The sequence below is a fragment of the Lutra lutra genome, chromosome 11 (assembly GCF_902655055.1).
Source record: "Lutra lutra chromosome 11, mLutLut1.2, whole genome shotgun sequence".
Classification (NCBI taxonomy): Eukaryota; Metazoa; Chordata; class Mammalia; order Carnivora; family Mustelidae; genus Lutra; species Lutra lutra.
Window position 1 is genome coordinate 1,209,936 of NC_062288.1, and position 17,415 is coordinate 1,227,350.

Sequence of the window (17,415 nt, forward strand, 5' to 3'; positions counted from 1 at the left end):
GGGTCCGGGTCCGGAGTCCTGAGATGGGGAGGATCTCGGAGGCCAGAAGCCGCGGCTGGACTCTGCCGTCCGGGCTCCCGACCCCCTCCGTTGGTCTCCCTGCATCCCGCCTCCTGGTCCCACTCGAGTGAGCTGCTGCAGACCCAGCGTGCGGGGCAGGCGGCGCGGACCCCTCGGACCTGCGCCCTCAAGACCCGCTTCCCATCCGCCCCTCCCTCCGCCCCCGCCCCCAGATCCTCGGTCCTAGGCGCTGGCCTCAGGCGGGGGACGCCAGCCCCAGTTACCGCTTCGGAAAGTGCCAAGCGCGCACCGCGCCAGGACAGATCGCCGCCCGCCACCGCCACCCCCCCGCCCCCGCAGCCCCTCCGTCCACGCCCGGCTCCTCCTCCTCCTCCTCCTTCCCCAGGGGTGGGGGGAGCCCTCTCCGGAAGCCCCAGCGCCCCCGCCCCGGCCGCCACTGGAGCTTTGGGGAGGCGGTCCGCGCGGGAGCGCGCCACGCGGGGCCGGAGCTCCCAGCCGCCACCAGCGCCGCAGAGGTCCCCGGCCACCCCTGAGCCCCCACTCTCCCCCAGCCACTGCCCGGCCCGGAGCCTTCTCGCCCCACCCCGGATCTTCCCGCCCGCTCCCTCCCGGAGCCCTCCACCGACCCCGGAGCCCCGGCCCACGCGGGACCCCTCTGCCGCCCTCCCCAGAGTCCCCCGACCCCCACCCCGGGGCCCCCCGCACCCCTGCCCCCCACGCGAGTCCCGGCCATGGCGGCCGTGCGCGGGGCGCCCCTGCTCGGCTGCCTCCTGGCGCTGCTGGCGCTGTGCCCCGGGGGGCGCCAGCAGACGGTGCTGACCGACGACGAGATCGAGGAGTTCCTCGAGGGTTTCCTGTCGGAGCTGGAGCCGGAGACCCGGGAGGACGACCTGGAGGTGCCGCCGCCCCCAGAGCCCACCCTGCGCGCCCGCAAAGCCCAGACGGGAGACAAGCCGGGGGCGCGCCCAGGGGTAGCCAAAGAGGGTAAGATCCCCAGGGGCGTGCGGGGGTGGGGGAGGGGGTTGGTCCGCTGCGGGATGGGGGACCTCTGGGCTCCCCTCGTCTCAGGTGACAAGGGCAGGCCCTGGCAGGGGTTTGGCTGCTGTCCAGTCTGCTCCGTGAGGCCCAGGAGAGCCCAGATGTCTGGCAGGAGACTCCGCCAGGCAGAGGTCAGGGCTGGCTGCAGCCCTCTGGGCATGGAGACATATCCAGCAAGTCTGCTGCCTCCCGGTTCCACCCTCCCGGTCCCTCACCCCCAGCCCCCCCCCCCCGCCCCCCAGAAGGACGAGCATTGAGCCACCTGGGGACTTGGCTGCCCCCTCCCCAGGTCTGTCCTGTGAGCTGCCCTCATGTGGTCCTGGGGCCTGTGTGTGGCACACCCTGGCTGTGCCCACGCCATCCCCCAGAGTCCCAGCCTCAGACCTCCCTTGGGAGGGCTCCAAGCAGCCTCCTGCCCAGCCTCCTGTTCCAAGAGCGCAGAGGTAGGTGAGGGGGCTGTGGGGAGCCGTGGGCAGCGCCCTGCCCTCTCTGGACAGTGCATTCACCGCCCTGAGCATCACAGGGCATGCAGCCCAGGGCTTCTTACATAATCAGTTGTCAATAAATCTCATGTGTTTGTGGTGACTTTCTGGAGGGGGCAAGGGTCCTGTTGATCTCTCTCTCCCAGGAGACTCCAGGCACCATCAATCATTCCTGAGGTCGGCAGCCCCTCCCCTGCGTCCTCTTCTAGATCTTTCCTGGCTCCTTCCCCACCCCTTGGGGGGCGGATCCTAGGACCCAACATGGCCTCCCTTCCCCACCTCTACTCCCCATTCCAGGCTTGCTGTCCTGGCCTCCTGGATGCCGCGGTGGCAGCCCTGCTTCTCCCGGCTGTGTGCATTCTGTAAATTTTTCTGTGTTTAGGCCTCGGGCCACCAGCCGCATCGCACTTTCTCAGGGGCCAGGAGGACTCCCACAGACTGCCCCGTGCCCCGCTCCTGCTTCCTCCCCCAGACTCTGAGAGGGCAGCGTCAGTGCCTGCTTGTCCTCCTGCTCCCCTGGGCCCCCTCTTGGTTAGAGCAGCCAACCCACACCAGAACCCTTACTTCTTAAAATAGGCACGAGTGACCTTTTTCTTGCTCTGCGGGGAGTTTCAGGGAGGCCCCAGGACCTGGCCCTTGACTCTGTGATAGTTGGCAGGGATGAGACCCCCTTCCCCTTTAGACCGGGCACTCCCCCAGGCCTGGATGGCTCAGTTGTCTCTCTGTCCCTTCTGTGCCCCACACAGTATAACACCCCCTGGTCAGCTGAGTGGACGCATGGGGAAGGAGAGCATGGTGACGGGCCTCTGTTGAGTTTAAGCAGGTGGGAGGGTGAGGGCCTGCTTCGGCCAAGCTGCAGTGTTGGCGGCTGAGAGCTGCGGACCAGAAGCCTGGGTTCCTATCCTAGCTCTGCCACAAGGGCGAGCTACTTAACCTCTCTGTTTCCCAATCCAAGAAACACGGGACCAGCAAGAGCTGCTGTGCCCTGGTTGTGGGCACCTTGGGGGCTCCGTGAGGTACAGAGTGAAGTCTCCCTTGATTTGACGTAAGTCTGTGTTTGTGTCAGCACCTCTGGACAAGGCCAAAGACAAAGGGAAGAAAGGGAAGAAGGACAAAGGCCCCAAGGCCACCAAGCAGCCCCTGGAGGGGTCCCTCAGGCCACCCAAGAAACCCAAGGAGAAGCCACCCAAGGCCACCAAGAAACCCAAGGAGAAGCCACCCAAGGCCACCAAGAAGCCCAAGGAGAAGCCACCCAAGGCCACCAAGAAGCCCAAGGAGAAGCCACCCAAGGCCACCAAAAGGCCCTCGACTGGGAAGAGGCCCCCCACCCCCACCTCCTCAGAAACCCTGTGGTGGCCATGGCCCCTACCCCCAAGCCCCAGCCCCGAGGAGCTGCCCCAGGAGGGAGGTGTGTGCAGGCTCTCCTGGGGTTGTGGGGTTCTGACTGCTAGGCAACTGGGAGGGGGAGGGCGTCCCTAGGCCCCTGCTTCCTGCAGATAGATCTGAGGGCCACTCAGGGTGGGCCCCATAGACTTCTTGTTGTCATGAATGTAGCCATTTGGTTGGACCTCCCTTGGGGCGGCTGCCTCCCTTGGGTGGGGTGGCCTTATGGATGGGGTTTGATCTCCAGTATCCTGGATCTGTCCCCTGGGCCCCACTTGGATCCCTTCTCCTGTGTGTTGTGAGGCCCTCAGCCTCTGGGGTGCCCTCCTACTGGGTCTGGGCTCCCCAGAAAACCCTCCAGCTCTCCGGCTCCAGGAGAAGCCAACTGGGTTCTGAAGGCCAGAGCAGTCCAGGCCTCCTGGGAGTGAGCTCAGGCTTCCAGGAGCTAACGGCATGGCCTAGGTCTCCTGGGCGCTCCGTGTACGAGCCTCGGTCAGGGTGGGCTTCCTGTCCACTGGCATGGGGGCTTTGTGTTTGCAGGTGGGGCCCTCCCAGGTCCTTGGCTGGATCCAGGAGAAAAAACTGACTTGGAGCGCCAGTCTGGTGAGTGGGCGATGTCCCCCCGGCCTTGGGGGACCCGCTGCCTAGGCTGGCTGGGTTTCTAGGGTGGGCCTGGGGAGGGGCATCAGTGAGTGTCTTCCACAAGCCAGCCATGAACACTTCCTCCAGAGCCGGAGGAGGAGACCGAGCCGCCCACCCTGGACTACAACGACCAGATAGAGAGGGAGGACTACGAGGACTGTGAGTGGCCCCCCTGCCCCCCGTCCGGATCCACACCCCTGGCCCCTGGTCCACCGAGGGTCAGCCCACCCAGAAGCCCTGTCCTCCCAGCCCCCCTGCCTTTGAGGGGGGCCCTTGGACTAGCTCAGAGCCCACCCTCCCCCTCAGTTGAGTACATCAGGCGCCAGAAGCGGCCCCGGCCACCCCCCACCAGGAGGAGGCCCGAGCGGCCCTGGCCGGAACGCCCAGAAGAGAAAGCCAAGCCGCCTGGGCCCGGACTGGAGGCCCCGGAGGAGAGGATTGGTAGGATGGGGACCCCAGGGGGTGGGGGGGTTGCCCGGCGCTGGGGCTCTGGGCCCACCCCTGCCTCCCACCTCCACAGAGCCGCCTCCAAAGCCGCTGCCGCCGCCCCTGCCCCCTGACTACGGGGACGGCTATGTGATCCCTCACTATGACGACAGTGAGTGCCCTGCCTGCCCCACCACGCCCCTGCTTCCTGTGCTTTCTGTGGGAGTTGCCTTGCCACGGGTCCTGCCACTTGAAGCCCCCCGGCTCCCATCACCGCGCAGGACTCCAGTTCCTTCTGGACGGTCACCGTCCTCTCCCTCTTGTGCCTGTGTCCACGGGGGCCTGTAAAGGTCCCTGTCCTTTCCCTGCCCCCAGGTCCCCACCAATCCCTCCTACTGACCCTTGGCCCCCGCTCAGCCCCCACTCAAGAACGACCCCTCCTGGCTACAGGCGTCAGGTGTCATTCAAGGTGTGTCCTGTGTGCGCCCCACTCCCTGCCCAGGACTCCATGGCTCACCTTTCCCCAGGCCATGCCCTCCTGAGCCAGGCTGGTGACTTCCCCGGCTCGGGCTCACCCTACCTAGATGGCCTCTCCTCCAGGAGACCCTCCCTATGCATCCCTGCCTACCTGGATTCCTCAAGGCCCACCCTGATCCCGCCTCCTCCTGCTCTCCTTCCTGCATGGTCCTGCTGGCCAGGCTCCTGTGGACCCAGGAGCTCTGGCCTACAAAGGGGGCCCTGGGGGCAGCACCTGGGCCACAGCAGGGCTCTGCCTCCCCACAGTGGACTACTACTTCGGGCCTCCCAGACCCGGGAAGCCCCACGCTGAGCTGGAGACAGACGAGGAGAAGGAGGAGCTGAGTGAGTGCAGCCGCGTCGCTCCCCCCGCGGCCTGACCCCCCAAGCAGCCCCCCAGCTCCCCCCGTGGCCTGACCCCCGAGCCCCCCAGCCCTGCAGGCCCGACCCCGGGCCCCTCGCCCTCTGAAGCCCAGGGCTAAGATGGCTTCTACCTTCCATTACTCAGAGAAACCCAAAAAGGAGGGCAGCCCCAAGGAGGACGAGAAGGATGACAAGTGGAGTGTGGAGAAGGGCAAGGACCACAAAGGTGTGCGTCTGGGGCTGGACTCACTGCCCGGGCATCTGTGAGAGAGCGCGCGTGCGCCGAGACCCAGGACCCTCTGCACCACATCTCCCTTTGTTGCCTCCAGGGCACCGGAAGGGTGAAGAGCTGGAGGAGGAGTGGGCTCCGACCGAGAAAGTCAGTGAGTGAGGGTCCTGGGGGCTGCAGGGGGCTGGAGAGCAGGTGTGGGGGTTGGGGGTGGGGAGGCTGGGGTATGTGGGGATGGGTGTGTGAGTGTGGGGAGTCTGCCGTAAGGTGGGTGCGGGTATATGTGGGGGCTGGGGATTGAGGGGTCCGTGAAGTGTTGTGGGGGCTGGGGTATGTGGGGGGCATGGTATGTGGGGGGGCTGGTGTGTGTGGCCTGGTGTATGTGAGGTCTGTGGAGTGGGGGGCTGGGAACTGTGTGGGGAACTGGTGTATGTGGGGGGCTGGGGAGTGTGGGGGATTGGGGTGGTGTATGGGGGAAGGTTGGTGTATGTTGGGGGGCTGGTGTATGTGGGGAGGCTGGGGAGTGTGGGGGTTGTGGGGGCTGGGGTCCATGCAGTGGCAGCAGGGTAAGGGTGCTAAACAGACGACCCAAAGCCACGCGTGGGTCCCAAACCTGGAATTCCTGATGATGCTCCAGGCCTCCAGAACCCTTTCCTGCTCTTAAAATCTTGGGACCCAGGAGGGACAGGTCCTGGAGTATCTCTTCCCTGGGATCACCCTCCGGGGATAGAACTCACAGCACAAGGCAGTATGCAGGAGGCCCTGAAGCAGGTGGTGGCTGGGAGGGGCTGAGCTCCATGCCTGCCGTTCCCTGTAGTTTCACGTGAGCCCCAGGGCCCTTTGGAGACAGCATCACCCGCCAGTTCTCGGGAGGAGGAAGCTGAGTCCCGGGGAGGGGAAGCACAGGCTGGGGTGCGGCTGCCCTGACGAGCGTCCCCTGATGCTCGGGCGTGGGCTCTGGGCTCCTCGTTCTGGATTTCGGGAGGGAGTGGCAGAGCCATTGGGCCACCAGCCTTGGGTGCCATGTCCCTAGAGTGTCCCCCCATTGGGATGGAGTCCCACCGCATCGAGGACAACCAGATCCGGGCCTCGTCCATGCTGCGCCACGGCCTGGGCGCCCAGCGAGGTCGGCTCAACATACAGGTGGGTGTCGGGGTCACCCGTCTTGCAGCTGGCCTGGGGGCTCTCCCCTGCTCATCCCACCACCCCCCCACAGGCTGGGGCCACCGAGGACGACTACTATGATGGGGCATGGTGTGCTGAGGATGACGCTCAGAGACAGTGGATTGAGGTCGACACCAGAAGGATCACCAAGTTCACGGGCGTCATCACCCAGGGCCGTGACTCCAGCATCCAGTACGTCAGCCAGACTCCCAGACACTTCTCGAGGGGTGGATGGCCCCGGGCACAGGACTGCATCCCACGCAGGATGTGCCACGCTCAATCCTCATGGATGAGCAGATCACCCACCCGTGGCACATAGCGGGCGTGGGAGCCACTCTTGCCGCCCAGGGCGAGCTCCACACGCCCCTGCCAGCTCCTGAGGCCCCAGGACCTGGGGTAGGGAGAGCAGCCTTGCCCTGACTGCCATCTGCTCCCCAGTGACGACTTCGTGACCTCCTTCTTCGTGGGCTTCAGCAACGACAGCCAAACGTGGACCATGTGCACCAATGGCTACGAGGAAATGGTGGGCACCTGAGCTCATGGCTCTGCCCTGGCGTTGGGACTGGGAGCGGCTCTTGGCAGAGATGGGGGGGCTGCTCTGAGCCCAGCCTCTCCCCAGACCTTCCATGGGAACGTGGACAAGGACACGCCCGTGCTGAGCGAGCTCCCGGAGCCGGTGGTGGCCCGCTTCATCCGTGTCTACCCTCTCACTTGGAACGGCAGCCTGTGCATGCGCCTGGAGGTGCTGGGGTGTCCCGTGACTCGTGAGTGCAGGGGGCTGGCGGGCAGCCGGGTGGGGGACTGGCCGGGGTGGAGGGGCTGGCTGGTGGCCCGCTCAGGGCCCCAGCCGCCTGCTGCAGCTGTCCACAGCTACTACGCACAGAACGAGGTGGTGGCCACCGACAACCTGGACTTCCGGCACCACAGCTACAAGGACATGCGCCAGGTGAGGGCCTGTCCCTGGGTCGGCGCAGGGGCGGGGAGAGGCTGTCTGGCGACTGGGGTCAGGGCTCCCAGATGCAGCCTGCCTGAGAGGGGGGTTGGCTGGCCCTTGCCTCAGGCAGGGGAAAACTGCAGGCCGTCTCCCTCTGGTGCTGGTACCTGAGAGGAGCTGGTGTTGCCCGCAGGGGCCACTCCCACCACAGAGGCCTTCCCCACCGAACAGACCGGGGTGGTGGGAGAGGCGTGGCACTGCCTGCGTGCAGGGCTGCCTCTGTGGGTGTGGGGTGTGTAACTCGGTGTCCTCTCCCGCGCCCAGCTGATGAAGGTGGTGAACGAGGAGTGCCCCACCATCACCCGCACGTACAGCTTGGGAAAGAGCTCACGCGGGCTCAAGATCTATGCCATGGAGATCTCGGACAACCCCGGGGATCACGAGCTGGGTGTGTGCCCCAAAACCCCCTGGAGGCCTGCCCTCCCTGGCATTGCAGCTGGTCCCTGTGCCTATCTCAGAGCCTCTCTGGGAGTCCCAGTCTGCCTTTTTGGGCCCAGCAAGCCTCAGCTGCCCCCATCCCCCTGGGTGGGTGCTTCCTCTGGGCCCGGGAGGTTACTGAGGCTCCTGCCCTTGCAGGGGAACCTGAGTTCCGATACACGGCTGGGATCCACGGCAATGAGGTGCTGGGCAGAGAGCTGCTGCTGCTTCTCATGCAGTACCTGTGCCGCGAGTACCGGGACGGGAACCCCCGCGTGCGCAGCTTGGTGCAGGACACGCGCATCCACCTGGTGCCCTCACTGAACCCCGACGGCTACGAGGTGGCAGCGCAGATGGTGAGTGAGGGAGCAGACGCTGGGCTGGCGGGTGGGGGTGACAGGGCAGGGGGTGGGGGGCAGGCTGACACCAACCCTGCTGGTTCCTCCAGGGCTCTGAGTTTGGGAACTGGGCGATGGGGCTATGGACTGAGGAAGGTTTTGACATCTACGAGGACTTCCCAGATCTCAACTCTGTGCTCTGGGGAGCAGAGGAGAGGAAATGGGTCCCCTACCGGGTCCCCAACAACAACCTGCCCATTCCCGAACGCTACCTCTCCCCAGATGCCACGGTGAGGCCGCAGCCTGGCTAGCAGGCCCAGGGGAGCAGCCTAGACCCTGGGGTCCTGAGCTCTGGACTTGGGGGTGGGCTGGTGGGGGACTGAGGTTGGGACTGGGCCGACTGAGGCATGGGGGCACAGAGGGAGCTTGAGTATGGGGGTGCATTCTGCAAGGGGGATGATGGCAGCTGTGTCTCCGACCTCACGCACTGGCCACCCCCAGGTGTCCACAGAGGTCCGAGCCATCATTGCTTGGATGGAGAAGAACCCCTTCGTGCTGGGGGCCAACCTGAACGGTGGTGAGCGTCTCGTGTCCTACCCCTACGACATGGCCCGGACCCCCACCCAGGAGCAGCTGTTGGCCGCGGCCATGGCAGCTGCCCGGGGAGAAGATGAGGACGAGGTGTCCGAGGCCCAGGAGACCCCGGACCACGCCATCTTCCGCTGGCTGGCCATCTCCTTCGCGTCTGCCCACCTCACCATGACAGAGCCGTACCGGGGAGGGTGCCAAGCACAGGATTACACCAGCGGCATGGGCATCGTCAACGGGGCCAAGTGGAACCCCCGGTCTGGGAGTAAGTCAGCCCGGGAGGGGCCGGGCTGGGGCGTCTGGCGGGGCCCATGGGTGACTGTGGCTCTGTCTGTCCCTGCGTAGCCATCAACGACTTCAGTTACCTGCACACAAACTGCCTGGAGCTCTCCATCTACCTGGGCTGCGACAAGTTCCCCCATGAAAGCGAGCTGCCCCGAGAGTGGGAGAACAATAAGGAGGCTCTGCTCACCTTCATGGAGCAGGTGGGGTGGGCGCTGGCCTGGGCTGGGGTCCCCGGGAGCTCACGGGAGCTGCGTGGGGCCTGCAAGGGGAACCCGGCCTCGTGTCCCTCTGCAGGTTCACCGGGGCATCAAGGGGGTTGTGACGGATGAGCAGGGCATCCCTATCGCTAACGCCACCATCTCTGTGAGCGGCATTAACCACGGTGTGAAGACAGGTACCTCATGCGCACAGGGCCGCCCCTCCTGCCTGAAGCGGGGGCCAAATCTGTGCGAGGTCTCGGCCAGACCGCCCGCGGCGCCACCCCCCACCCCAGGGTCCGCGGGAGGCGGAGGGAGGGCTGGGGGCTGGGAGCGCACGTCTTGGGCAGCAGCGCCGGCCTCCCTCTGCAGCGAGCGGCGGCGACTACTGGCGCATCCTGAATCCCGGTGAGTACCGCGTCACGGCCCACGCTGAGGGCTACACCCCCAGTGCCAAGACCTGCAACGTGGACTATGACATCGGGGCCACCCAGTGCAACTTCATCCTGGCGCGCTCCAACTGGAAGCGCATCCGCGAGATCATGGCCATGAACGGGAACCGGCCCATCCCGCGCATCGACCCCTCGCGCCCCATGACCCCCCAGCAGCGGCGGATGCAGCGGCGCCGCCTGCAGTACCGGCTGCGCATGCGGGAGCAGTTGCGGCTCCGGCGCCTCAACTCCACTGCGACCCCCGCCCCCGGCACCCCCGGGACGGCCGCGCCCCCCACCTCTGCCACACTGCCCCCCAGGCCCTCGCTCACCCCCTCCCCCACCCCCAGCGCCAGCCTGGGGCCCTGGCCCTTTGAGCCCGAGGCCACCACGGTGGGCTGGGAGGAGTCGGAGACAGAGACCTACACAGAGGTGGTGACGGAGTTTGGGACGGAGTTTGGGACTGAGCTGGGGCCGGAGGAGGAGGAGGACCAGGATGAGGACCACGAGGAGGACCATGGGGAGGAGGAGGTGGTGGTTGTCATGGGCCCAGATTTCCCTTTCACTACAGCCGAGACCTACACAGTGAACTTTGGGGACTTCTGAAGCACGGGGAAGCCCCCTCGGGGTCACCGGGCCGGGAGGGGACGCGCACGGGGCAACACTGAGGAGCCAGGCTGCTTTGGACGGTCAGGGCGCTGCAGGGCCCCATGCGCACGGACTCCTCAGCCATCTGCCCCGACAGCAGCACCAATAAAGCAAGCTCACAGCAGACACACCTGTTGCAGAGTACTGGGGGAGGGTGGAGGCTGGAGGAGGCGGAGGGAGAGCGGCCTGCCCCGCCAGGGCCCTGGGCCAGCCTCATCTCTGCCTGGGGCTCAACACCAGCACTCTGGTCAGGCTTTGTTTTAAAGACTTTATTCGTTTTAGAGAAAGAGAGTGCGCGCAGGGGGAGGGGCAGAGAGACTCGCAAGCCGACTCCACAGCCAGTGCGGAGGGCTCTGCATGGGGCTCCATCTCGCGCCCCTGAGATCAGACCTGAGTCAAAATCAAGACGTGGATGCTCCATGGGCTGAGCGCCCCAGGCGTCCCAATCAGGCTTTTCTTAAGAAACAAATGCCAATGCTGGGTCAGTGTCACATGGAACAGATAGTCGGGGTCTCTGAGTCAGGGGCCCAGGCCCAAGCCCCCCAGGTCCTCGTCCTCTGCCCCAAAGCCCGAGAAGCTGATGGGCTGGCAGGCCAGGCTACGCAGATTGACAAGGCAGGCAGTCTGCGTGGCGCTGAAGTCGGGGACGGCCACCAACAGCACCCTCTGGTCCTCTGGTCCTGTGAAGAAGACACACGGGCACTCCCACTTAGGTTCTGGGTGGGCCCTGGCTAACAGAAGTCACCAGAAGTCACCAGAAGCAAACAGGAATTCCCCATGAGCCTTGTCGGGGTGCTGGCCAGAGAAGCCCCTTTGGACCAGACGGGAGGGCCAAGGGCAGCATGAAGGTCAAAGTCTGGAGCCCTGCTGACCAGAGGTAGGCAGTGAGCCTGCTGCACAGGTACGGACTGATCAGCCCCTGCTCAGATATGCTCAGTCAGCTGCCCACAGGGCCCGAGGACTCCAGGGAGGTCTCCTCTGTGAGCCCTGTCCCCAGGACAGGGTCCCTCATGACACCCCAGGCCCAGGGTCCCCAGAAGGTAAGACTCACCTCGGAAGATTTTAGAGCCAAACTCAGGGGTGTTCCCGCAGAAGTAGACGTGAGGGCACTCCGGGAAGATGAATGGGTCGGTCTTGTAGAAGGGGTAGCAACCTGGAGGAAGCCCACAGCGGCTGGAGCTTCTCAGCTCTGCACGGTGTCCGGTCAGGGGGCGGCGCCCCACCCCGGCCCCTCATACTCGCTCGGGCTGTGCTGGTAGCAGCCCTGCTCACTGTGCCACAGCCCCATGGCCCTGGGGTCAGGTCAGCGTGCCCTGCCGGGTGGCCACTGTGGTAGGGCGCCAGGCTCTACCCAGAGCTCCCAATATGCTTCCCAGGGTCTTTGGCCCTACACAGCACCTTGACGGTGGACAGCCCAAAGATTCCAGGGGAGGTTCCAGAACTAGCGTCAAGCTTTTGGGGTTTCCCTGAGGTCATGGCAGGGCTGGTGAATGCCAATCCAGGCTGTGAACCCTCTGGACATCAAGGCCCCCGAACAGGGCTCCCTGGGCCCTCTGGCCCCACCTCACGTGGCTGAGTCCCGTTACCTAGTGTGTCTGGGGCTGTGGGGCTGATGTGACGGACACGCAGGGTCCACTCCAGGATCTCTAAGTGATCCTCCATGCTGCTGTACCGGAAAATGTCACTCACATTTTGTCCTGATGTCCCCAGGAATCTGCAAGGCAGGGCTCAGCTGATCCCCGCATGGGGCCGCCGCCTATGCTCCCACGGGAGCTGGCCCCAGCCCACCCGGTGCTCTCTCAGTGGGGGTCCCAAGCTCTTTCTGAGAAAGAGCCCAGATCTGCTGGGCCCTCTGCAGAACTGGACCCAACCCTCCCATCCCGGTGCCACTGAGGCCTGAGGCCAGGTGTCAGATGGGGGTGTGGCTATGGCTACCTGACTCCCTCGATGGTGGCCTGGTAGGGGTTAGTGACCAGCTGGAGCGTGGCGTAGGCGGTGGCCAGCGGGAACATGCAGGGGTGCAGGGGTTGCTGGGGCAGCGTGTAGTTGGTCGGGTCGAATTCACCGGGCATCACATCCACGGGCACCGACGCCTGCAGGGCACAGGGGCAGGGGAGATTGCAGGGCCCAGGGCTCTCCAAAGCCCCCCTCCTCCCCTGCCCCAGCCCACCTGCCGGTGCCCGCTGCGCAGACCCCAGTCCCGTCCCCGGCGGCCCCCAGCTCGCTCACGCTCAGCTGCAGCAGGATCTCGTCCAGCATTCTGACCGCCTCCACGCTGGCTGCCTGAGTCTTCTTGGTTAAGTATTTGGCCTGGGGATAGAAGTCCGCAGGCTGTCAGGCCCCAACACAGGCTCGGGTCGAAGGGACACTCAGAGCCCTGGCTGGACAGTGGAGAGCAGAGCAGAGGCCCACTGCTTGGGGATGGTAGGGGTTCTGTGCCACGGGATCCCCCGCCCTCAGAAAGCAGGGCTGGAGCAGAGACCACAGCGTCACTGCGAGGCACTGGCCACCAGATGTGCGAAACCCCGCACCCCCGACTCTCCCTGGGGAAGGAGGGGCTCAAGTGCTGGCGGGCGGGCGGGCGGGGACAGTACCTTGTTGATGGAATCTCTGCTCTGGGTGTTGTGGCTCAGCAGGTTCCCGGCGAGGATGACCCGGGACACGTGGGCGGCGCTGCATTGCTCCCCCTCGTCCCCCAGCTGCCCTGTCACCACGTCCACCAGCAGCTGGGTGCCCAGCAGGCTCTCGCCCCCGCCTCCACCCAGGCCCAGACCAGACACCAGCAGCACAAACCTGCAGGGGAAGTCAGGGTCCTCCTGTGCACTCAGAGAGCGGGAGTCCCACTGCTGCCCCCAGCCCGGCCCCTGGCAGAGCTCTGCCACCGTCATGGGCCAGTAGAGGACATGGAGCCCGGCAACCGTGACCCCCCTGGACCACCGGCCAGACCCCTGAGCGCCTGCTCCTCACCTGTCTGTGTCAAGGGGGGGTGCGGGCTTCTGAGGGGCGAGCTCTGCAAAGCAGTGGTCCTCTACCACGAACTTGCCACTGTCTCTCGCGGAGCCGAGCACAGCCAGCACTGTCCCTGGGGAGCAGCAGTGTCAGGCTCCAGGACGGAAGCCCGAGAGGCTACCACCTCTTTTTAGACACCCCTGGGGCAAGACCAGCTAGTTCCCCTCTGCCACACCAGAACATTCTCAGAGGACTCAGGACCAAGTCCTGGGGTCACCACCTCTGGGTGTAGGCAGGAACCACTGACCCCCTCCCTGGACCTCCGCTCCGGGGAGGAAGGGCTGCACCCACAGCGACAGGTGTGGGCCGGCCCCTCCTGCCCCCACCTGTGACCAGCCTTGACGCGTCGACGTTGCCTTCCAGTCTGATGCGCTGCAACTCGTCTTCCAAGACCAGCTCGTCGTCGGGGTGGATGTACTTGCTCCGAGGAGGCTGAGGGAGCAGGTTGTGCTGGACGGCAGAGATGGGAGGGAGTTGTGGGGCCAGAGGCCGGGTCCTAAGGCTCCTAGGCCCCATCAGTGAGATTCTGGGACTACAGCCCCCGGACCGCCCCCCGCCCAGGACAGAGGCCCAGCCCCGATTCCCTGGGTCCACAGCTGGTGGTCCCGACGGTACTCCTGGAGCAGCGGCCAACCTCACCTCTTCGCTGATCTCGCGGAGGATGGAAGGCTGGAGCGGCATGGCCTTGAAGAGGGTCCCCACCACACAGCACTTCTCCCCCGGCTGCAGCTCACACAGCTTCTTTACCTGGACTCCATCACCTGGGCACGACGGCATGGGCTCAGGGACCCAGTGGCCTCCCTGCCCACCACGCAGCAGCCCACAGGCCGGCCTCTGCAGGGAAGGAGACCACCAAGTACAGAGACCCCCTGACACAAGCAGCCTTGGCCCCAGGAAGACAGAAAGATGTGGCGGGGCCCCCGTGTCCCACGTCCTCATAAGAAAGACAGACGCTCAGAGACAGGAGCACGGCTGCTGCCAGAAACGGGGAGAGCCAAGGAGGAGGGGCTCCTGGCTGGCCAGCACCTGCATTCAGACTCCTGGTCTCCAAGATGAACAGGGAATACGGGTCTGGTGTGTTAAGCTGCTCAGTTTGTGACCATGCCGTCCGTGACAGCACGAGCAACCAGGAAACTGACACGGAGCATTACGTCACTGACACCAAAATCATAACACTCACTTAGACAGAAGCACCCTGCCCTAAAAACTGGAGGAGCTCGGTGTGCAGCGCTCACCCAGGCAGGCAAGAGGAAGGAGCACAAGTCCCAGAGGGCCTGTGGGTTTGTCAGGAAAGACCCAGAGCCTGGGAAAAATGCTGCTGGGAGCTGAAGGGATCATGTGGCCGCAGGACCAGCCCTTTCCGGAGCCCAGCTGCCCCTTCTGCCCGAGAGTAACTGAGAACATTCCACAGGGCTGCGCCTGCGGAGAAGAGGCTAGTAGTTCAAGATGAGGTAAGGAGAGTGCCAGCAGCTGAAAGAGAAACGCCAGAGACCCACGGAGACAACAAACTCCGGAGCTGGACTGCCGAGCCCTTGCTCCACACCGAGCACTGTCCTTGAAACTCATCCGCGCCTGCCAACACGCAGGGTAGACGCTACTGCCCCATCACACGCTTGAGGCAGCGGAGGCACAGAGAGGTTAAGTGACAGTTCAAGGTTGCACAGCTGGAATCCACTGTGCACACCTAAGCACCAGGCAGAACCGCACATCCCTGCGTCGAGGGCAGGACACATGTGCAGCTGGATGGCATGCGGGCATCGGGCCAGGCACCAGCATCGGGAGTGAACAGCACGGCCCATCCTCATCCTCACCAAGGGTACAACCCAGAGGGAGAGAAACAACAGCAGTCAACAAGGGGTCAGCCCCTGTGACAAGTGCCACGGAGCCATGGGAGCCACAGCAGTGGTGACTGCAAGGCAAAGCCGCACTGGACTGGGTGCTGCTGGAACCTAAACAGTGGCAGTGACACGGGGCTTGAGGAGGGTGTCTCCAAGGGCTTCAAGGAAAGCAAGGAAAGGCCACCAGGAGCTACAGGAAGGAGACCTCATTCTGTGGCAGAGGACATGCCCATGGCACTTGTGCCTGCGGTAGTGGTAATATAAGATGTCCCTAACACATGTGACGGTCTAGTTCTTGTTGCCTGGAATGACACCAGAGTCGATTCCCCCCGGCTCTGTGGGACGGGCCTGAGTGCCACGGCTCCCCGCAGCGGAGACCCAAGCTGGAGCACCAAGGCCAGGGCTGGGGCCAACACACGTGGATGGCGAAGCCCGGTCCCACCTGTAAACATTTCTGATGAAGTGAAAACAGCCCAGAAATCCGCTCTGACACACAGTAAGACCAAGGAACGGGGCATCAGCCAGAAGTTGAAACTGCGGGTCCTGTCTGCACGACCAATAATGTAACTGCAGGACAGGTCACGGACCAAGCGGAGAAGGAGGATGATGTGTGCTGACAGAAGAGTCCACGGGACCCAACCAGGCTGGAGGGCCCAGAGGAGCAGCGGACAGGGAGCCCCCGAGGCAGGAGGTGTGTCTTCATGGACCTGGCCTGCCCCACTGAGACACAGGGTGGCCACGTGCAGGCAAACAAGCACGTATTCTGCTCTCCAGACAGGGAATGTCCCTACACCAGTGATATGACCACTGTTCCCAAGAGAACAAAGCCCACCTCATCCCAGCCTCTGAACTAATAAACCTCCCTTTAAAGCCACAGGTTCCTTAATTTAATCCTCGTAACTACCTGAAGAGGCAACAGAGGCACCAATGGGTTTGCTTTCCCAAGACAACCGGGAAGGGGGGTAAACTAAAGAAGGTCCCGGCTGTATCTGGTCACTCATCTCTAGAACACCCCCCCGACACCCGGACCCTTCTGGGCTGGTGGGCAGGAAGCACTTCCCCGAATGCATCACTTACCCCAACGCTGCCTGGCGCGGCTCACCAGGAAGGGCCTCATTTGGAGGAGGCGGGTGGCATAAATGTGGGCGTACTGCCGGCTAAAGCTGCGCTCCCCGAGCCTGAAGGGCTGGGAGGAGTTGGTGTATGAGGACACAGGCACACGGGCAAAGGTGGCATTGCTGGCGGACGGTGGGGAGAGGAGAGTGTGGGCCCTCTGGGCAGCCTGCTCCGAGAACATGGTGTGCCAGACGCGTTCAGAACCCCGTGCTTGGGCCCAGGCGGCGGCGGTCACTGTGAAGACACAGATGTAGCCCTGCAGCCCCTGCCCACCACATGGCTCTCCCACCATGTCTCCCCTGCACCTGCGGGCATGGAAGGAGGACGCCAGCCCAGACGTGGCTCAGAAGAGCCCAGGCTGGATGCCAGCCGGTCACCTTGTCAGGCTCATCCGGAACCGAAGATGGGAAGGCTCGGAACGCTTGTCCCACCTGGGGCTGTCCTGACCCTCTCCAAACCAGCAACGCGCTCCCTGCCTCACGCTCTACCCGGACGACCCCCGGCCCCTGCCCCATGTCGGGCACGAGGCCATCCTCCCTTTACCTGCGCCCCCAGGAGACACGCCTGTTGGAAACAAACCTACGCCCGCCACCCTCTGCTCGACGGGCCCGTTTCAGTGAGCGAGACCCCGAGTCCCTACAACTGCGCTGCCCCCGCCTCTGCCTGCACGTGGCGGCCTCGCTGGCCCCCGTCCCCGCCGTCTCGGCTCCTGTGTCACCGTCCGCTCCCCGGGCGCTCGCGCGTCCCCCTTCCGACCGCCGCGGCGGGTCCGCGGTCCGCCCCGCGCCTGGGACACGAGCTCCCGGACCGTGGGCAGCGCACGCCTCACGGTCGCTCCTCCTCCGCGTACCGTCCCAGCGCGGCGGCCCGGAGCTCAGACCCCGGCTCGGACCCCGCTCAGACCCCGCTCGGCCGCCCCGCTCCCGGCCGCCGCGCTGCCCGCACTAACTTCCGGCCCGAACGCGCGCAGCCGGGCCGCGGCCCCGGAAGGAGCCCCGCCGGCCTCGGGCCGCGCTCTGGCTTCGGCTCTGCGCGTGCAGCAGGGACCCTGCAGGGCCGCGCGCGGACACCGGAGCCCCGGCCCAGCCCCCTCCGCCGCCGCCACGCGGGCCCGGGGTCGCAGGACCTCAGTTACCTAGTCGCCCGCCGCGGGCCTCCAGCCGCCTACAGCCAGTCTGCGCTCGCCGCCACGCCCACCTTCGAGCACCGCCTCTCACCAGTGCCCACCCACCAACGCCTTCTACCAATCGCCGCGCTTCCTGTTCCGTCCGTCACGGCGGGGCCCGCCCA

At 65.1% G+C, this 17,415-nt stretch overlaps 2 protein-coding genes across 6 annotated transcripts; one reads left to right on the forward strand and one right to left on the reverse strand.

Annotated features, from left to right (window-relative positions):
• Positions 1–466: 466 nt before the first annotated feature.
• Positions 467–10,288, forward strand: AEBP1 (AE binding protein 1). 2 transcript variants are annotated; one of them, XM_047695450.1, is made up of 22 exons: positions 467–1,005; positions 2,608–2,732; positions 2,766–2,949; positions 3,465–3,527; positions 3,654–3,725; positions 3,873–4,007; positions 4,087–4,164; positions 4,776–4,853; positions 5,017–5,097; positions 5,201–5,254; positions 6,134–6,243; positions 6,317–6,456; positions 6,703–6,787; positions 6,884–7,028; positions 7,125–7,210; positions 7,523–7,646; positions 7,835–8,031; positions 8,124–8,303; positions 8,515–8,866; positions 8,947–9,086; positions 9,181–9,280; positions 9,456–10,288. In XM_047695450.1, exons 1-22 carry the CDS (start codon positions 753–755, stop codon positions 10,118–10,120), a joined length of 3,447 nt encoding a protein of 1,148 aa, XP_047551406.1. In that variant the 5' UTR covers positions 467–752; the 3' UTR covers positions 10,121–10,288. The 2 variants fall into 2 exon arrangements, with proteins under 2 accessions (XP_047551406.1, XP_047551405.1); XM_047695449.1 differs by having other exon boundaries at positions 2,608–2,949.
• Positions 10,289–10,611: 323 nt separating this feature from the next.
• POLD2 (DNA polymerase delta 2, accessory subunit) lies at positions 10,612–17,348 on the reverse strand. Of its 4 annotated transcripts, none has more exons than XM_047695632.1 (11): positions 17,261–17,348; positions 16,087–16,359; positions 13,811–13,932; positions 13,498–13,621; positions 13,130–13,244; positions 12,757–12,955; positions 12,392–12,472; positions 12,098–12,255; positions 11,749–11,876; positions 11,214–11,315; positions 10,612–10,842 (listed from the first exon to the last, which is right to left on the reverse strand). In XM_047695632.1, exons 2-11 carry the CDS (start codon positions 16,304–16,306, stop codon positions 10,682–10,684), a joined length of 1,410 nt encoding a protein of 469 aa, XP_047551588.1. In that variant the 5' UTR covers positions 16,307–16,359; positions 17,261–17,348; the 3' UTR covers positions 10,612–10,681. The 4 variants fall into 4 exon arrangements, with proteins under 4 accessions (XP_047551588.1, XP_047551587.1, XP_047551589.1 ...); XM_047695631.1 differs by having other exon boundaries at positions 16,976–17,298; XM_047695633.1 differs by lacking the exon at positions 17,261–17,348 and adding an exon at positions 16,844–16,867.
• Between the last annotated feature and the right edge of the window lie 67 nt (positions 17,349–17,415).